This window comes from Hemitrygon akajei, chromosome 17 (assembly GCF_048418815.1).
Source record: "Hemitrygon akajei chromosome 17, sHemAka1.3, whole genome shotgun sequence".
Taxonomy (NCBI): Eukaryota; Metazoa; Chordata; class Chondrichthyes; order Myliobatiformes; family Dasyatidae; genus Hemitrygon; species Hemitrygon akajei.
Genome location: NC_133140.1, coordinates 29,284,404 through 29,304,405, shown reverse-complemented (window position 1 = coordinate 29,304,405; position 20,002 = coordinate 29,284,404). Strand labels below are relative to the sequence as shown.

Below are 20,002 nucleotides of genomic sequence, written 5' to 3'. Positions count from 1 at the left end.
AATAGCTTATTTACTGTATATTTAACTCTGGGAGATGGTAACTGACTAATTTGTCTCATGTAAAGAGGTTTACCTCTATAGTAGTCCTTCAGTAATTTCACAATTGCTGGCAGAGACACAACTTTTCAATAACATCTGTTAGTCAGCTGTATGCCATCCTTTGTGAGGGGCAGTGAATAGTAACCCGTACACTGAAAAAAGGTAGGTGGAGGGGCAGGTAGAGTTGCCAAAGCAGGGAGACTGCAGAAGGACTTCAATGGATTAGGAGAATGGGCAAAGAAGTAGCAAATGAAATGCAGTGTAGGGAAGTGTATGGACGTGCACTTTGGTGCAAGGGATAAAGACAAAGGCTACTTTCTAAACTGGGAGCAAATTCAGAAAGCAGAGGTACAAAGGGACCCTCGTGCAGGATTCCCTAAAGGTTAACTTGCAGGTTGAGTCAGTGGTGAGGAAGGTAAGTGCAATGTTAGGATTGGTTTTGAGAGGACTAGAGGATGTCATGCTGAGGCTCTGTAAGGCATTGTTCAGAGCACATTCGGAGTCTTTGTGCGCAGTTTTAGACTCCGTATCTGAGACGGGATGTGCTGGCACTGGAAAGGGTTGAGGATGATTTTGCTCCTGAGAGCATCGTCATCCTCATGAGAAAGACCCTGGGAATGAAAGGGTTAACAGACGAGGAGTGTTTGATGGCTCTGGGCCTGTACTCGCTGGAGTTTAGAAGAACGAGGGAGATCTCATTGGGAAACCTACTTAATATTGAAAGGCCTAGATAGTGTGGATGTGGAGAGGATGTTTCCAAAAGTGGGAGAGATTAGGGGAATAGGCCACAGCCTCAGAAGAGAATAGAATAAAAGGACATCCCTTTAGAACAGAAATGAGGAAGCCAAGTCATTGGGTATATTTAAAATGGAAGTTGATAGGTGTGAAAGGGGAAAAGGCAGGAAAATGGGTTTGAGAGGGAAAATAACTCAGTCATGATAAAATGGTGGGCAGAGTATGCTGCTATATCTTATGGTATTATGGAGCAGTGTGACACATGCATGCACTGATGCGGTGTCGTCTCAGCTGCTGGATCTGTGGACAAGGATTTACAGTTTGATCTCTCTTTCATCCAGCCACAAGATGGTTCTCAATCTGCTGATCATTACGGGGAATCCTGAAAGGTGAGTGGATTATTGTGCATTGGCCAATGACCAAAGCAGAACTTACTACGTAACAGACTTTAATGAGGGAACTGCACAGAGTTGCTAGGAAGAGAATTGGATTTGATAGTCAACATGCATTGGCAAAACTATCTCCTCTAAAGCAGACTTAAGGCCTTGCTTCTCCCATTCAGATAACGTAAACCATAAATAGAGAGACTTACCTTTCGAAATTCCCGGAATGGTACGAATTGTACAATATCCCGCGTGGCTTCTTCCCCAGTGTATGATCGTAAAACACTATTGTCTCCATCCAGGAACTCCATTGCAGCAAAGTCAGCATTTCCAACCCCTATGATGATGATGGACATGGGAAGCTTAGCTGCCTGCACAATAGCATGTCTAGTCTCATCCATGTCACTGATGACACCGTCTGTTATAATCAGGAGGATGAAGTATTGCTGTGAAAAACAGAGAAAATAAGATCTCCCTCAGTAACAACCAAAAGAAATTTCAATAGATAAACATTAAATTGTACTTGAGAGGAAAATGTCTGTGGGTCAGATGCACCATAAACGGGGATATCTCGTTAGGAATGTGCTTCAAGGTCAAAAGTGCATTTATATTAACAAATAAGAATCATAGAGCATTACAGCACAAAAACCCAAGGAGGACCAATATCCCTGCGGGCAGGTTTCCTAGAGCTGTTGGGGAGGGTTTAAAATAAGTTGGCGGGGGATGAGAACCAGAGTGATAGGGTTGACGATGGGCAGTTGGCATACAAGTAGTTGCAGAGTGTAGTGAGACTAAGGAAGGGCAGGCAGATGAGAGGGCAAAATCAGAGGGATGAGTTGAATTGTATCATGTGGACAAAATTGAAAAGGATGACAAACACGGGGCTGAAGGTGTTATATTTGAATGCACACAGTATACAGAATAAGGAATATGATTTAGTGGTGCAGTTAGAGATTGGCAAGTATGATGGTTATGGTTATCACTGAGTCGTGGCTGAAAGAAGGTCATAGTTGGGAGCTTAACATCCAAGGATACACTTCGTATCAATAGGACAAGCAGGTAGGCAGACGGGGTGGGACAATCAAATCCTTAGAAAGAGATGAGATAGGATTGGAAGATGTAGAATCCTTGTGAGTAGAGTTAAGAAACTGCAAGGGTAAGAGGGTACCATGGTGGCGTAGCGATTAGTGCGACACCATTACAGCTCAGGGCGTCAGAATTTGGAGTTCATTCTCAGCGTCCTCCGTGAGGAGTTGGTATGTGGAATATGTGGGTTTCCTCTGGGTGCTACGCTTTCCACCCACGGTTCAAAGACGTACCGGTTAGTAGGTCAATTGGTAATTGTAAATTGTCCCACGATCAGGCTATGGTTTGCTGAGAATGAAGCTCGAAGGGCTGGAAGTGCCTACTTCGTGCTGTATCTCTAAATAAAAATACAATAAAGACTCAGATGGGAGTTATATACAGCCTCCAAACAGTAGCCAGAACGTGGGATACAAACTAAAATGGGAGATAGCAAAGGCATGTAAAAAGAGCAATGTGCAGGTAGATTGGGAACATCAGGTTGGTGCTGGATTTCAAGAGGGGGTATTCGTACAATGCCCACGGGATGGCTTTTCAGAGCAGCTTATTGTTGAGCCCACTCGGGGAAAGGGTATTCTGGACTGGGTGTTGTGTAGTGAACTGGATTTGATTAGGGAGCTTAAGGTAAAGGAACCCTGGGGAGATGGTGATCATAATAAAGTATTCGCCCTTCAGTTTGAGGGGGAGAAGATAACGTCAGATGTATCAGTATTACAGTAGGAGCAAAGGAATTAGAGGCAGGAGAGAGGAGCTGGCCAAATATGATTGGTAGAGGACACCAGCAGGGATGACAGCAGAACAGCAATGGCTGGAGTTTCTGGGGGCAATTTGGAAGGTGCAAGACAGATACATCCCAAAGATGCAGAAGTATTCTAAAGGGAGGATGAGGCAACTGTGGCTGCCTAGGGAAGTCACAGACAGTACAAAAGCAAAAGACAGACATAATACAGCAAAAATTAGTGAGAAGTTAGAGGATTTTAAAAACCAATAGAAGGCAACTAAAAAAAAACATAAAGAAAGAAAAGATGAAATATGAAAGAAAGTTAGCCAATACTATAAAAGGGGATACTAAAAGTTTTTTCAGATATATAACGCGTTAAGAAGAGGCAAGAGTGCATATTGGATTGCTGGAAGATGACACTGGATAGTTAGTAATGGGGGCAAAGGAATGATAGATCAACAATGAGTATTTTGCATCAGTCTACACTATGACGACACCAGCAGTATGCCAGAAATTCAAGAGTGTCAGGAGGCAGAAGTGAGAAGGTGGTGCTTGGGAAGTTGAAAGGTTTGAAAGTAGGTAAGTCATGTAGACCAGATGGATTTCACCCCAGAAAGGAGAGGCTGAAGTGATTGTGGAGATATTAGTGATGATCTTTCAAGAGTCACTAGATTCTGGAATGGTTCCGGAGGACTAGAATATTGCAAATGTCACTCCACTCTTTAAGAAGGGAAGGAAGCAGAAGAAAGGAAATTATAGGCCGGTTAGCCCGACCTCAGAGGTTGGGAAGATATTAGAGTCCATTATTAAATATGAGGTCTTACATTACTTGGACACACACGATGAAATAGGCCATAGTCAGCATAGTTTCCTCAAGTAGAAATCTTGCCTGTCAAATCTGGTGGAATTCTTTGTGGAAATAACAGGCAGTTTTGTGAAAGGAGAGCCAACAGATGTTGAGTTGGATTTTCAGAAGGCCTTTGATAAAGTGCCACACATGAGCCTGCTTAACAAGGTAAGAGCCCATGGTATTACAGGAAATAAGCTAGCATTTATAGAAGTTGGCTGACTGGCAGGGGAATAAAGGAGGCCTTTTCTGGTTGGCAGCCAGAGACTAGTTTTGTTCTGCAGGGGTCAGTGTTGGTACCGCTTCCTTTCACGTTATATGTTAATGATTTGGATGATGGCTTTGTGGCCAAGCTTGCAGATGAAATGAAGACAGGTGGAGGTAGTGTCGCAGAAGCAGGAAGTCTGCAGGAGGGCTTAGACGGATTGGGAAAATGGCAGATGTAACATTGTGTAGGGAAACTTATGGTCATACACTTTGGTAGAAGGAATAAAGTTATAGACTATTTTCTAAATGGGCATATAATTAAAAAATCAGAGGTGCAAAGTGACTTGGGAGTCCTTATACAGGATTCCCAAAAGCGAACTTGCAGGTTGAGTCGGTGGTGAGGAAGGCAAATGCAATGTTAGCATTCATTTTGAGAGGACTAGAATACAAAAGCAAGGATGTAATGCTGAGGGTTTAAAGGCATCGATCAGACCGCACAAGAGTATTGTGAGCAGTTTTGGGCCTGTTACCTAAGAAAAGATGTGATGGAATTGGAGAGGGTCCAAGGGAGGTTTACAAGAATCTCTCCAGGAATGAAAGGGTTAACATATAATGAGGTTTTAATAGCTCTGGGCTTGTATTTTTTGGAGTTTATAATAATGACAAGGGATCTCATTGAAACTGATTGAATACTGGAAGGCCTAGAAAGAGTGGATGCGGAGAGAATGTTTCCTATAGAGGGTGAGTCGAGGACCTGAGTGCACGGCCTCAGAACAGAGAGACATCCATTTAGAATAGAGATGAGAGGGGTTTTATTTAGTCAATGGGTAGTGAATCTGTGGAATTCATTGCCACAGACAGCTGTGGACGCCAGGTCACTGAGTATATTTTAAGTGAAGATTGATAGGTTCTTGATTAGTCAAAGCATCAAAGGCAGGAGAATGGGGTTGAAAGAGATAATGAATCACTCATGATGGAATACTGGAGCAGACTCAATGGGCTGAATGGTCTAATACTGCTCCTATGTCTTTAATAGGCCCTTTGGCCTTTCTACTCCATGCCAAACCGTTATTCTGCTAGTCCGATCGACCCACATCTGGACCATAGCCCTCTATACCCCTCCATCCATGTACTTATCCAAACTTCTGTTCAATGTTACAATTAAACCCATATCTACCTCTTATGCGGCCAGCTTTCCGCACACCTACACCACCCTCCGAGTGAAGAATTTCCCCCTCAGGTTCTTCCTAAATATTTCATCTTTCACCCATAGCTTATGACCTCTAGTCCCAGTCTCAGCCAACCTCAGTGGTACATACTTTATCAAATTTCCCCCCATTTCCCTACGCTCCAGGGAGTAGAGCCCTAGCCTATTCCATCTGTCCCTTTAACTGGGGTCCTCCAGTCCTGAAAAAAATCCTTGCAAATTTTCTTTGTACTCTTTCAATCTTATTGACGTCTTTCCTGAAGTTAGATGACCAGAGATGCACACAATACTCCAAATTTAGTCTCACCATTCTATACAACTTTAAAATAACATCTGAATTTGTGTATTCAGTACTTGGAGTTATGGAGTCCAATGTGCCAAAAGCTCTATTAATGACCCTATCTATCTGTGCCACTACTTTCAAGGGATTATAGATCTGTATTCTTAGATCCTTCTGTTCTATTGTGCTCATCACTGCCCTACCATTCACTGTGTATGTCCTACCCTAGTCTGTCTTTCCAAAGTGCCACACCTCACACGTATTAAATTCCATCAGCCATTTTTCCAGCTGGTCCAGATTCCACGGCAAGCTTTGATAGCCTTCCTCACTGATCACTATGTCCCAAACTTGGTGTCATCCACAAATTTGCTGATCCAGCTTACCATATTATCATCCAAATCATTAATATAATTGACAAGCAACAACAGAGCCGGCACTAATGTCACAGGATTCCAGTCAGAGAGACAACATCTACTAACTCCCTGGCTTCTTCATGCTGAGAGCCAAGCGACCGGACCTTCTGGACGCGGTGGGACTTTGTCAATGGCCTTGTTGACAGTGTCCTCTCCCTTTCTGAAGGTTTCATGGTAACCTTCTCAAAAAACTTGTCAAGTGCCTAATAATCCCAAATGATGTCAAGCTGTATGAAAGTCCCAACAAGCCCTGTTGTGTCTGTGCACAACTACTTAGCTATTAAATAAAAGCACGCACTTGGGAGATGGCCTTAACTGGCGTATTCACATTGCAGTGAGAGAGTGAAAACTATGCGCGTGCATGGACAACAGATCAGTACTAAGGTGGGGGGGGGGGGTTCATTGCTCTTAAAGAAATAGATTCACTAATTACAAATCCCCCCTTGCTTTTTAAATCTCCTGCTTACTACGAGCAACAGCTTACATGATCTCAAGCTCCACATTTTCATTGGAGCCTATCATTGTGTCAGGGCATCCCGAAACCCTTTATTCCATGACATGCCTTTATACTGTACCATGGACACGGGACGCAAAAACAGTGAACGCTGGTAAACAACAGCAGGTCCGATAGCATCTCCAGAAAGAGTTAATGTTCTGGACTTTGATTCACTGAATATTGCTAGTGTTTCATGTTTTTTTAAATTTCAGATTTCCAGTATGTGCAGGTTTTTAGTTTCTAAAGCTCTGTAGAAACACTTTGAGGAACACAAAGGGCCAGATAGAAGAGATTCTGCAGATGCTGGAAATCTAGAGCAACACACACAAAAAGCTGGAGGAACAGCAGATCTCAAGCAGCACCTGTGAAGGAAACTAAACAGTTGATGTTTCTAGCTGAGATGGTTCATCAGGACTGGAAAGGAAGGGAGCAGAAGCCAGAATTAGATAGCAGGAGCACAAACTTGCAGGTAATAGGTGAGAGTGGGATGATGTGAGAATCTGAGAGGTGATAGGTGAGAGAGGCAAAGGTCTGAGGAAGTGAGGAATTTGATAGGAGAGACAGTAGACCACTGAATAAAGGGAAGGAGGTGGGGAACCAGAAGGGGATGATAGGCAGCCTGTGAAGGCATGGGAGGAGAAGGGAAAGGATGAAATGATGACAAGAATGAGAGAAAACAAAAGGGGTAGAGGAAGGAAATCAGAGAGGAGTGGTTTCTGGAGGTTAAATAAATTGATGTTGATGCCATTGTTGGACACTACAAAGTCGGATAATGAGATGTTGTTCCTCCTGTTTGGGTCTGGCATCATAGTGGCAGTAGAGGAGGTGGGGAAGGCCATGGTCCGATATGTCAATATGTGGTAATGGGAAATGGAACTGAAATGGGTGGCCACCTGGAGATCTGCGCTGTTGGTAGGAGGAAGAGGTGAAGAACTGAAGAATTAGGAATCTGATAGGAGAGGAGAGTAGACCATGGGAGAAAGGGAAGGTGGGGATGGTTGCACCAGAAAGAGGTGATGGGCAGGCGAGGAGAAGAGAAGGGGTAAGACCGTTCCAAGTAGCTGACAAAAGAAATGCTGTTGAAGGTTCTGTACCGGTTCTTCCAGATGGAGGAGGAGAACTGGCTAGCTCAGTTGTTAGGAAAGAAGCAGAGAGCTCTGAGACCTTCCTGTTGGGGTATGGAAATCTCTAGGAATCCAGTGTGGAAATAAGGTCATCGGGCCTGGGAAACTGCAAGCTATTGAAATGATGGAGAGCATGTGAAGTGTTAGAGATGTAGCTGGGAAGCGACTGAACCAAGGCCGACAAAATGGAGTCAGGATATGCGGACATGAGTTCCACCCAGTGGAGCAGGAGCAGGCAGAAGCGATAGGTCTACTGGGGCAGTTAGATTTGTGAATCTAACTTGGGTAGGAGATGGTAACGGGGTAGCAGGGTATTGGGAACTATGAGGTTGGTGGCAGTGGAAGGAAGATCTCCAGGGGTGAGGGTACAGAAGATGTTTGCCTGATGCTCCTTAGTGGGATCCTGTTCAAGGGATAAGCAAAGACGAGGTATCTGAGTGGGGGTCTATCTGGCCTTAGAATGGCAGTAATGTTTACCAAAGCATTTCCACAGCTAAGAGTTTTAAACCACTGGTACCAATAGTTATGCAAAGGAAATCAAGGATCCAGAATAGTACACGAGCACTTTATGGCTATAAATAATACATGGTCTATTAAGATCTTACACATTAGGATTTGTCCATTCAATAAATTGTTGAGGCAGAGTTAGAGTGCAGTATTAAAATCACAGAAAGTCTCTCTTAACGTAATTTGTTAGTTTATTTTTTATGGCATAGCAAATTCTGAAGTAATATTCCATAGATTAAACATTAAATGCACAAGAGATAGCTGAGAATAGTATCCATTTCAGTTAGTATGGCATAGAGGGCCATTCCATTAAAACCACATAATTATTGGCAGCTTTAATATTGAATCTCACTGTTCTACCCAATTAGTCTGACCTGGCACTTTGGCAGAGGAAGACAAGATTAATAATACTACAGTCCTGCCTGTTGTCTTGTTACAAGCTACAACAGGTTTGTTAGCCCCTGTCCTGGATTATTTGCTGTCTATAGTGACTGGAAATCTATATGCCAAAGCCTTCTGGTTTACTGTCAGACAAAGCAGTACAGTACTGCGGCACCTTCATAAAGCTATGGTGGGTGTTGGCAAAGTGTCAATTGCAGGAAATTTTACCCTCAACAAAGGTAGACAAGAGGGCTACCTTTAGGAAAAGAGGGAAGAGATCCATAAGCAATATGAGGGGGGCCTTCTTCACCCAAAGAATAAGTGGCCAAACATTTTAATTCTGATTCCCATTCCCATTTCAACGTGTCGGTCCATGGCTTCCTCTTGCGCCAGGATGAGGCCACCCTCAGGGTGGAGAAGCAACACCTTACATTCCATCCGGGTAGCCTCCAACCTGATAGCATGAATATTGATTTCTCCTGGTTAAAAAAAATCCCCCCCACTTTGACCTTTTTCCTCTTCTCACCTGCCTATCACTTCCCCCTGTGTCTCCTCCTCCTTCCCTTTCTTCTATAGTCCACTCTCCTCACCTATCTGGTTCCTCCTTCTCCAGCCCTTGACCTTTCCCATCTACCTGGCTTCACCCATCACCTTCTCCTTCCCCTCCCCCCCACCTTTTTACTCTGTCATCTTCCCCCTCCCTTCTCAGTCCTGAAGAAGGGTCTGGACCCACAACATTGACTGTTCATTCATTTCCATGGATGCTGCCTGGCCTGCTGAGTTCCTGCAGCATTTTGTGCCTGTTGCTATGGTAATTTATTTATTTACAGATATAGTCCCTTCTGGTCCGATGAGCCTGCACTGCCCACTTATACTCATGTGACTAGTTAACCTACTAAGCCATCCAAATTTGGGATGTGGGAGGAAACCAGAGCACCTGGAAAAAACCCATGGGGTCACAGGGTGAATGTACAAACTCCTTACAGAGCGGAGTGGAATTGAACCTGCGTTGCTGGTGTTATGTTCTGTAACCTCAAAACGTTAAACTAATTCAAAGAGTCTCATGGGAGTTTGAAAATACAGGTGTAGTTTGAGCTAACTTTAGGCAAGGTGCACAAGTATCACATGATTTGCTTATTTTATTTAGAAATACAGAGCAGAACAGGCTCTTCCGTCCAACGAGATGCACTGCCCAGTAACCCATCACTTAACACTAGCCTAATCGTGGACAAATGTACAATAAATAAACCCAGAGAATGAGTCACCTAGACAATACAAAATACCTATGTCAGGATGTTGTCTATTGACTACAGCTCAGTGTTTAACAGCATCATTCCTACAGTTCTGATCGAAAAGCTCCAGAACCCTGGGCCTCTGAACCTCTCTCTGCAACTGGATCCTTGACTTCCGAACCGAAAGCCCACAAACCAGATGTTATTGGAAACAACACCTCCACCTCGCGGGCATTCAACACTGGCGCACCTCAGGGATAGCCCACTGTTCTACTCTCTCTACACCCATGACTGTGTGGCTAGGCACAGCTCAATTGCCAGCTATTAATTTGCTGATGATATAACCATTGTTGGCAGAATCTCAGATGGAGATGAGAGGGTGTACAAGAGCAAGTTATACCAACTAGTAGAGTGGTGTTGCAGCAACAACAATGTCAGTAAGACCAAAGATCTGATTGTGGACTTCAGGGAGGGTAAGATGAGGGAACACATACCACTCCTCATAGAGGGATCATGACTGGAGAGAGTGAGTAATTTCAGGTTCCTGGGTGTCAACATCTCTGAGGACTAAACCTGGAAGCAACGTATTGATGCAGCTTTAAAGAAAGCAAGACAGCGGTTACACTTCATTAGAAGTTTTGAGGAGATTTGGGATGTCACCTCAAACACTCAAAGATTTCTACAGAAGTACTGTGGAGAGCATTCTAACTGGCTGCATCACCACCTGGTATGGGGATTAGGGGACTACTGCAAAGGATGGAAGTAAGCTGCAGAGAGTTGTAAACTTAGTCAGCTCCATCATGGGCACGAGCTTCCAAGACATCTTCAAGGAGCGATGACTCAAAAAGCAACGACAGTTAAGGACACTCACCACCCAGAACATGCTCTCTTCTCATTGTTACCATCAATAAATCAGAAACAGCTTCTTCCCTCCTGCCTTTTGATTTCTGAATGGATATTCAGAATCAGATTTAATCTCATCAGCATATGTTGTGAGATTTGTTAACTTTATGGCAGCAGCATAATGAAATACATGATAAACAAATATAGAGAAAACTGAGTTACGTTAAGTACATATATATATCTATTAAATAGTTAAGTTAAAATATGTAGTGAGGTAGTGTTCATGGGTCCAATGTCCATTTAGGAATCGGATGGCAGAGGGGAAGAAGCTCTTTCTGAATCACTGAGTGTGTGCCTTCAGGCTTCTGTACCTCCTCCCTGATGGTAAGTGTGAAGGGGGGTGCTGTGGGTCCTTAATAATGAACCACTCCTTGAAGATGTCTCAGGCAGAATCAGCCTGGGAATTGTGCTTTTGCTCTGCAGTGGGGCTCCTACACAACCACCCTTCATCCCACTATTGAAACTTGGAGAGCAATTGCTGAAGGGGAAAAAAACCCTCACAGAATCTGGATTCCATTCTCAGAGTCAAGCCCCACCAATGCAAAATGGCTGTGTTTTGCATACCCCACTCAAAGCACATTCCCAGTACAACCCCCGTAAAAATCTGGCCTCCAGAAAGCAAATGGCACTTTAAGAAACCCAAGTAGGATGGCAACAACATGGTGAGAAGCTGTGTCTGAAGAATAAGGTGGCTCAGGGTCAAATTGCTGAAGGCTCCTTTCCCACAAAGTTATTTGTGTGAGTAATTGACACTCAGGACAGTTTTCTTGCTAAGCAGTTACTGAGCAATTGTCTGGGGTGGTGGGTGAAGAACAGACTGTCCTTTCTGGATGAACAATATCATGGTTTGTGCATCCTTTCTTCATTTCAATCTGTTGTGCGATCAAGTGTTACACTGAGAATCCAGACCATTTATGCCGTAGTTATTTTAAAGAGGGACGGTTCATAGAGCACATACTTGGGACAATCAGAAGGGAGCGACTGAAGCTGCTGTTAGATATTAGCATGGTTCAATGCTGTGATGGCAAGAAGCCAAAGCCAATTAACATTTGAAAACAGACTTTCATCCTATCTGAATTGTGCTTGCATGGAATGGGAAATGACAACTCCAGGTCCTTGGATGACCTGCTATAACTAGACATTGTGGAATTGAAACTAAGTGTAAAAGTTAAATGAACACTGCTGGGTGTGTCTTCCTTAGTCCAACGGGAAAGGAGGAAGGGTCATACAAGGAAAACAGAGTCACCTCCTTCTCCCCTATTGGGGAGAGAGAGCCTGTGGTATGTCATATACTGGGTGAAACAGGTCTTTGGGGGTAACTGCAATTCTGTGCCTTTGCTGTTGCTTTGCTCACACTTCAGTGCTCGGTGGTGGGTGCCGATGCTTTTCTGCTGGTGGGAGTGGGGGGGGATTGTTGCTTGTTGCCACTTACACACAGGAGGGAGGGGATCCGGGGGGGACTTTGGGGTTCTAACATTTAACTGTCATTCATTCTTTGGGGTACTCCTCTGTTTTTTGTGGATGTTTGTGAAGAAAAAGCATTTCAGGATGTATATTGTATACATTTCTCTGACATTAAATGTACCTTTGACCAAGATCGTGAGGGACATGCAATAGATAGTAAGAGAGTGAGAGACATTTCTCTTTCACACAGATATATGAGGAAATAGGTTTAATTTAAAGGTTGGTGGGAGAGTGGGGGGTGCGTGTGAAGAACCTGAGTAAGAATTATATGATGCCGGAGGCTGGATGAAATTTGGACTGCATTCCTGAGGGACAGGTGAAGGCAGATATTCTTACAGTGTTTAAAGGAGTTCTTGAAGTGCTATGGCATAGAAGGCTATAGGCTAAGCTCAGGAAGATAGATTTACTGTAGTCATGGAACACTACAGAAAAGAAACAGACCCTTTGTCCCATCTAGTCCATGCCAAACTATCATTCTGCCTATTCCCATTAAACTGCTCCCAGTCCACAACCCTTCATACCTCTGCCATCAATGAACTTATCAAAATTTCTCTTAAATATTGAAATTGAACCTGCATCTACCACTTCCACTGCAGTTCGTTCCACACTCTCTTCACCCTCTGAATGAAGAAGTTTCCTCTCATGTTCCCCTTAATCATTTCACCTTTCACCTCTAACCCATGACCTCTAGTTGTAGTCTCACCCAACCTCAGCGGAAAAAGCCTGCTTGCATTTACCCTCTGTGTATCACTCATAATCTTGTACGTCTCTATCAAATCTCCCCTCATTCTCCTATGCTCCAGGGAATATAAGTTCTAACCTATTCAATCATTCCCTGTAACTCATTTCCTCAAGCCCGGGCAACATCCTTGTAGATTTTCTTTGCACTCTTTCAATCTTATTGATGATCTGCACACAATACTCCAAATTAGGCCCCACCAACATCTTCAACATCTAAAATCCTGTACTCAGTACATCGATTTGTGATGACCAATGTGCCAAAAGCTTTCTTCATGAGTCTATCAACCTGTGATGCCACTTCCAATGAATTATGAATCTGTGTTCCCAGATCCCTCTGGTTCTACTGTACTCCTCAGTGCCCTACTGTTCATCCTATAAGGCCTACTCTGGTCAGTCCTCCCAATGTTTGTCCTGGTTTGAAGTTGGGTACCTGTCTGTTGGCAAGGACACAAAGGGCTGAAGGGTCTGTTTCTGTACAATTTGAGAAAAGAAAGGAAATATTAAGAACATGTGCATTCTGTTTAACAATGTGTGTAAAAATCAGAATTGCAAATTTGCTCATTTTCCACACTAGCCTATCCTAAACTTCTGTTGTCTGAAGAAGGTATCCTCTTTATTCTGGGAAGAATCGTCTGACAGGTGTAATGTAAACATACAAGTTTCAACTAAGGGAAGTTCTTGCTAGAGTTTCAATTAAATTTTGACACAGTAATGAAGTTTTAAAGAATGAGGACCAGAGCAGCCTACATGTAAGTCCATGAACTTTGAAAGTTGGCGGGGCACGTGGCTTGTCAAGCATCTTAGTGCCTGCTAAAGTTCATATAACTGCATGCTTTCTCTGAAACGGCTCACAGGATCAAGGCTGACTTGCTTCCACTCTGGTTTTGTGGGAACCAACGAATCAACGTGTTGAGTGTTGGTTACTCTTTAGTAAATTTGTGAAGGTCCAGTAAAGTGCACAAGAAGAATTAATGGAGTGATTCTAGTTACAATATTAGAAACTGAGGCTCTTCTCTTTGTCTCTGAGGAAGTGTGCAAGATCACTTATAGAATAAGGAAGCTGTTCCCATTAGCAAGTACTGGGAACGTGGATCTGCAGTGATGGGTGAATGGTGTAGAGGGATATGAGGAACAATATTAATGCAGAGAGTGGTGATGATCTGGAATTCACTCCCTGTAAGGGAGGCGTAATAAGTCTATCAAGGCCTCCAAAAAGAAACTGGATAGTCCCTTCATGTCCCTTCTACTAGAAGCTGGCATGGATGAAATGGGCTGAATGGACTTATTTTCTGGTGAAGAAAGCTTCCTGCTGTGTCCTCCAGGCAATGGCTGATCCACCCCTGGGCTCTGTGAGCAGAGTATAGTAGGTCAACAGCCACGTGAGGAGAGCACTGAAGTGACAATCGGTCCTCACCAGCCTTTCCATTTGCTGCTTCCCAACACCCGCTGCAATATTTTAAACAAAACGGGGACCAAACCAGCTCAAGGCCTAGGCTGCAACTTCTTCATCCTGGAGGTTGTTTCACTGATGAAAACATGCCCAGAATGAATTAGGTTCCAATTAAATCAACACAATAATGCTGGTCTGATGTCAGGTCAGGTCCCAACTTCACGTCCAGTCTCGGGTTATACTATGAGTGGGTGAGGTCTGGAAAGTACAGAAAGCATGTTCACACCCAAACTACAATAGAGCTTCACCGGCCACTTACAAGTTCTACTTAAGCCTTTTTGAAAGAATTTGTTTATGTCTGACAGGAATGAAGAGAAATCCCATGTAGGCAGTAGAAGAATACATTAGGAATGAAAATTACTGTTTGTTCAGTCACAAATGAAACAAAGAATCACAGTAAAAGCAACCAGACAGATTTTCCATGTATGGCTTTGAAGGGATGGCCTAATCAATACAAGGAATATAGTAAGGGACAACAGTTTCTGAGAACAATTAAATACACATCTCAACAATATTTATCCCCACTGTCTGCCATACTGTTACCCTGCTGAACACTCACTCTCTTGTCATTGACTTGTGAACAAGGTTTTACTGTTGAAAGAGATCAGTGAACTCAGCAGGAATAAGGGCTGAATTTCAGCCTAATTAATTGGGCAAATGTTAAGCTCATTCAGTTTCCAATAAAATTGACATCCTTGTAACTTTCCATTTTGCTTTACTTGGATATTGTTTTTCATGAAGTGTGAAGAAGAAAAAGTTTAACTGGAATTGATGGTATGTGCCAGGGTCAAGGATGTCCTGGATTGGGTCCGCAGCCCTCTAAAGGGAGAGGGAGAGCAGCCAGAAGCTGTGGTGCACGTTGCTACCAATGACGTAGGTAGGAAAGGGGATGTGACCCTGAGGAGTGAACATAGAGAGTGAGGTTTGTTCATTATGTGTATGACATGGGGGATCATAGGGCATTATGGCTCTTGGTAAATTTTTCAATAGAAATGGTTTGCCATTGCCTTCTTCTGGGTAGTGTCTATACAAGACAGGTGACCCTATCAATACTCTTCAGAGATTGTCTGCCTGGTGTCAATGGTCACATAAGCATGACTTGTGATATGCACTAGTTGCTCATACGGCCATCCACCACCTGTTCCCATGGTTTCACATGACCCTGTTTGGGGGCCCTTGTCCAAGGGTCACCTGCAGGTTAGCACAGGGAAGGAGTGTCGTACACTTCCTTTGGTAGGGACATACCTCCACTCCACCGCCTGAGAGAGCTAGGTAGGAAGCTAAAGAAAACCTCATGGGTAGTAATCTCTGGATTCCCACCAGTGCCATGAGCCAGTAAGGATAAGCGTTGGCTGCCTCAAGGGAAGGAATGGCTGCTGGGAGGTGGGAGAGTGGCATTGCTAATATCAGAGCTACAGAAAGGAAGGACATTGTGGAAGGATTGGCTACTGAGCATGTGCAGGAGGAAGTCAGAAACAGGAAGGGAGCAGTCACTCTACTGGGATTATAGACCTCCCCCACCCATCCCAATAGCAACAGGGATACTGAGGATCAGACTGGGAGGTCTGAACAGATTTTGGAAAGGTACAAAAATAGCAGGGTGTTGTCCTGGATGACTTCAACTTCCCGAATATTGATTGGCAGTTCCTAAGTGCAAAAGACTTTGATGGGGCAGAATTTGTCAGGTGTGTCCAGAAAAGATTCCTGGCATAACATGTGGACAGGCTGACTGGAGGAGAGGCCATATTTGCTCTCCTACAAGGAAATAAACCTGGTCAGGTGACAGATCTATCAGTGGGTGAGCATTTTGGAAACACTGACCACAGCTCCCTCACCCTTAGCATAGTCATGTATAGGGATAGGAGAAGACAAACACAGAAGTATTTAGTTGGAGGGTGGCAATTATGATTTTACTAGGCAGAAACTTGGAAGCATAAATTGGGAACAGGTATACTCTGGAAAGTGTACAAAGGAAATGTGCAGATTGTTTAGGGAGCACTTGCGAGGGATTTGGCTCACCGAGGCAGGGAAAGGATGGTAGGGAGAAGGAACCATGGTTTGAAGTTGATAGGGTAATCAAAAAGGGGTAAGGTGTGTTGGTCTGTCTGCAGACTAGGTTCAAGAGCCATGAGGTAATGTTGCAGTTCTCTGAAATTCTGGTGCGTAGACAAACCTGGAGTGTGGTGTTCTGCTCTGCTCTCCTCTTGCAGGAAGGATGTGGAAGCTCAAGAGAGGTACAAAGAGGTTTACTAGGATACTGTCTGGATTAGAGAACATATGTTATGAGGAGATTGAGTGAGTTAGGGCTTTACTCCTTGTTGTGAAGAAGGCGTATAACAGTGGTTCCCAACCTTTTCTATGCCCCACACCCCTAGGAAATGTTTGATTAATGTTTGCACCCCCTACAAAAGTAATATCACATTTGAAGATGAAGAAGTCTGATTTCTAATTTTTGAATCACAAATTGAACCACATACAGTACTGCGGGTGAACAAATTGAACTTAAAAAAATAAGCTTTTAACTCAGTGCATAAAATGCAAATATAAATTGAGCAATTAGATTCTAATTTATTCAGAAAAAATTGTAAACAGTAAATTGATGAGACTCCTCAACTCTGGGGTGTAACTCCCAGGTAACACTGATGAGAATCCTCAACTCTGAGGTGTAACTCCCTGGTAACACTGATGTGACTCCTCAACTCTGAGGTGTGACTCCCAGGTAACACTGATGAGAATCCTCAACTCTGAGGTGTAACTCCCAGGTAACACTGATGAGACTCCTCAACTCTGGGGTGTGACTCCCAGGTAACACTGATGAGACTCCTCAACTCTGGGGTGTGACTCCCAGGTAACACTGATGAGAATCCTCAACTCTGAGGTGTAACTCCCAGGTAACACTGATGAGACTCCTCAACTCTGGGGTGTGACTCCCAGGTAACACTGATGAGACTCCTCAACTCTGGGGTGTGACTCCCAGGTAACACTGATGAGAATCCTCAACTCTGAGGTGTAACTCCCAGGTAACACTGATGAGACTCCTCAACTCTGAGGTGTAACTCCCAGGTAACACTGATGAGACTCCTCAACTCTGAGGTGTAACTCCCAGGTAACACTGATGAGACTCCTCAACTCTGGGGTGTAACTCCCAGGTAACACTGATGAGACTCCTCAACTCTGGGGTGTGACTCCCAGGTAACACTGATGAGAATCCTCAACTCTGAGGTGTAACTCCCAGGTAACACTGATGAGACTCCTCAACTCTGGGGTGTGACTCCCAGGTAACACTGATGAGACTCCTCAACTCTGGGGTGTGACTCCCAGGTAACACTGATGAGAATCCTCAACTCTGAGGTGTAACTCCCAGGTAACACTGATGAGACTCCTCAACTCTGAGGTGTAACTCCCAGGTAACACTGATGAGAATCCTCAACTCTGAGGTGTAACTCCCAGGTAACACTGATGAGACTCCTCAACTCTGGGGTGTGACTCCCAGGTAACACTGATGAGACTCCTCAACTCTGAGGTGTAACTCCCAGGTAACACTGATGAGACTCCTCAACTCTGGGGTGTGACTCCCAGGTAACACTGATGAGAATCCTCAACTCTGAGATGTAACTCCCAGGTAACACTGATGAGACTCCTCAACTCTGAGGTGTAACTCCCAGGTAACACTGATGAGACTCCTCAACTCTGAGGTGTAACTCCCAGGTAACACTGATGAGACTCCTCAACTCTGAGGTGTAACTCCCAGGTAACACTGATGAGACTCCTCAACTCTGGGGTGTAACTCCCAGGTAACACTGATGAGAATCCTCAACGCTGACTCGGGCAGCGGAAGACTGGAGTGTGCTTGGGACAAACGTTACTACCACTTCTCAAGGCACACTGGCAGCTGGCTGAGTGATGACTCGTGTTGTCACTCAAGCACACAAGCCACTCTTTATTGCACCCCCTGAAATTCCATCTTGCACCCCCTGGGGGTGCGGGCACCTCAGGTTGGGAACTCCTGGTGTATAAGATAATAGGAGGCGTAAGAGTGGACAGCCAGCACCTTTTACCCAGGACAGAAATGTCTATTACGAGGAGACATAATTTTAAGGTGATGGGAGGGTAAGTTTTATTATACCGAGAGTGATGTGAGTGTGGAATATACTGCCGGGGTGGATACATCGGGGAGATACAAGGTCAGAGATCAGGTGAGGGAGAGGAGGGGTGAGCAGTAGGATGAGGGAGTGGAGGGTTGAATAGGGGGATAGGGAGAGGAGGAGTGAGCTGGAGGATGAGGGTTGGCAGTTCAGTGAGCAACCAGCCATTCATGCTGGCAGCTGACCTATTTTCATTATCTACTCCAGACTGCAAAGGGTTAATAGCAAGTGTGGATCAAATGAGCAGAGCTGCCCGTGTCCTTAGAAACAACCCAATGCTCACTTCCCATCTCAGCAACCCTGTCCACAATATAATTTTCATCAAATGAAACATTGCAGAAATATATTCATCGGTTTCATTATATAAATTTAAATGTCCTGTCGAGCTAAAATTACTCATTAATAAAATTCAGATGCTTCAAGCAAATCCTTTTAATTGGGTTCCATTGAACTATGTAAACCAAAATAAATAATACTGTTTGCAGCTGAAGACATAAATGTTTTCTTTCTCGAAATGGCCAGGGAAATTTAACATAAAAGCAGCCTTGATCTTTGTTTAAGATTCATTATATGTGGGACGAACTGCACATCAAATGAACATCTGTATCAAGCAAACTGTAGGTAAAGCTGAACAAAATGCTTGTAGAATACGAGTAAACTATAATTAGGCACTGCTAATCTTTTCGCTTTCTACAGATACAATTAAATTTTAGATTCATTATGAAAAGAAATTCATTACATAAAGTTATGCTGACTTCTCATGTCTGAATACACTGCCTTTTTGACAATCCTTTTAATCTTTCTGTCTCTCGTTAGGCTTACAACCTTCCTCAAGTCTTTGAAATGTTTTGCATTATTCTTTTAAATTTAAGAAATACTTTGCCATTGTGATAGAGAGGTGGTGATTTTTTTTAAAGTACTGCAAGTTAACACAATTGTATATGATATTGATTTTGTGTGAAGTCAGCCCTTTGTACACACCACATGCTCTGGAGCAATGGGAGAGCGTGCAGCACCCATGTGCTGGGGTCAGACGGATGAGTTGTGACCATCATTGGATTCAGTTATGAGGTGTCGTGGACTCCCTCGCCTTGAAATACAGCAGCAGTGATGATCTGTGCTAGGCGTGAACTGAAAGTGCTGGGATCTACTCTCTAATGGAAGCGTAAGAATTAGGGTGGTGCAGTATCACAGCCAATAGAGGCATTGCTTCACAGTGCCGGGGACTCAGACTCAATCTTGACCTTGGGTGCTGTCTCTTTGGAGTTTGCATGTTTTCTGTATGGCTATGTGGGTATCCTCCAGGTATTCCTGTTTCCTCCCAAAGAAATGCGGATGGGTAGGTTAATGTGGATGGGTAGGTTAATGCGGATGGGTAGGTTAATGTGGATGGGTAGGTTAATGTGGATGGGTAGGTTAATGCGGATGGGTAGGTTAATGTGGATGGGTAGGTTAATGTGGATGGGTAGGTTAATGCGGATGGGTAGGTTAATGCGGATGGGTAGGTTAATGTGGATGGGTAGGTTAATGTGGATGGGTAGGTTAATGCGGATGGGTAGGTTAATGCGGATGGGTAGGTTAATGTGGATGGGTAGGTTAATGCGGATGGGTAGGTTAATGTGGATGGGTAGGTTAATGCGGATG

At 43.9% G+C, this 20,002-nt stretch overlaps 1 protein-coding gene across 5 annotated transcripts in view; it reads right to left on the bottom strand.

Annotated features, from left to right (window-relative positions):
* cpne2 (copine II) overlaps positions 1-20,002 on the bottom strand; it is a 258,097-nt gene that overhangs the window by 16,298 nt on the left and 221,797 nt on the right. For all 5 annotated transcript variants that reach the window (XM_073069841.1, XM_073069840.1, XM_073069839.1 and 2 more), the window contains one exon: positions 1,367-1,603. In XM_073069841.1, the coding sequence (XP_072925942.1) occupies positions 1,367-1,603 (237 nt within the window). The remainder of the gene's footprint in view (positions 1-1,366; positions 1,604-20,002) is intronic.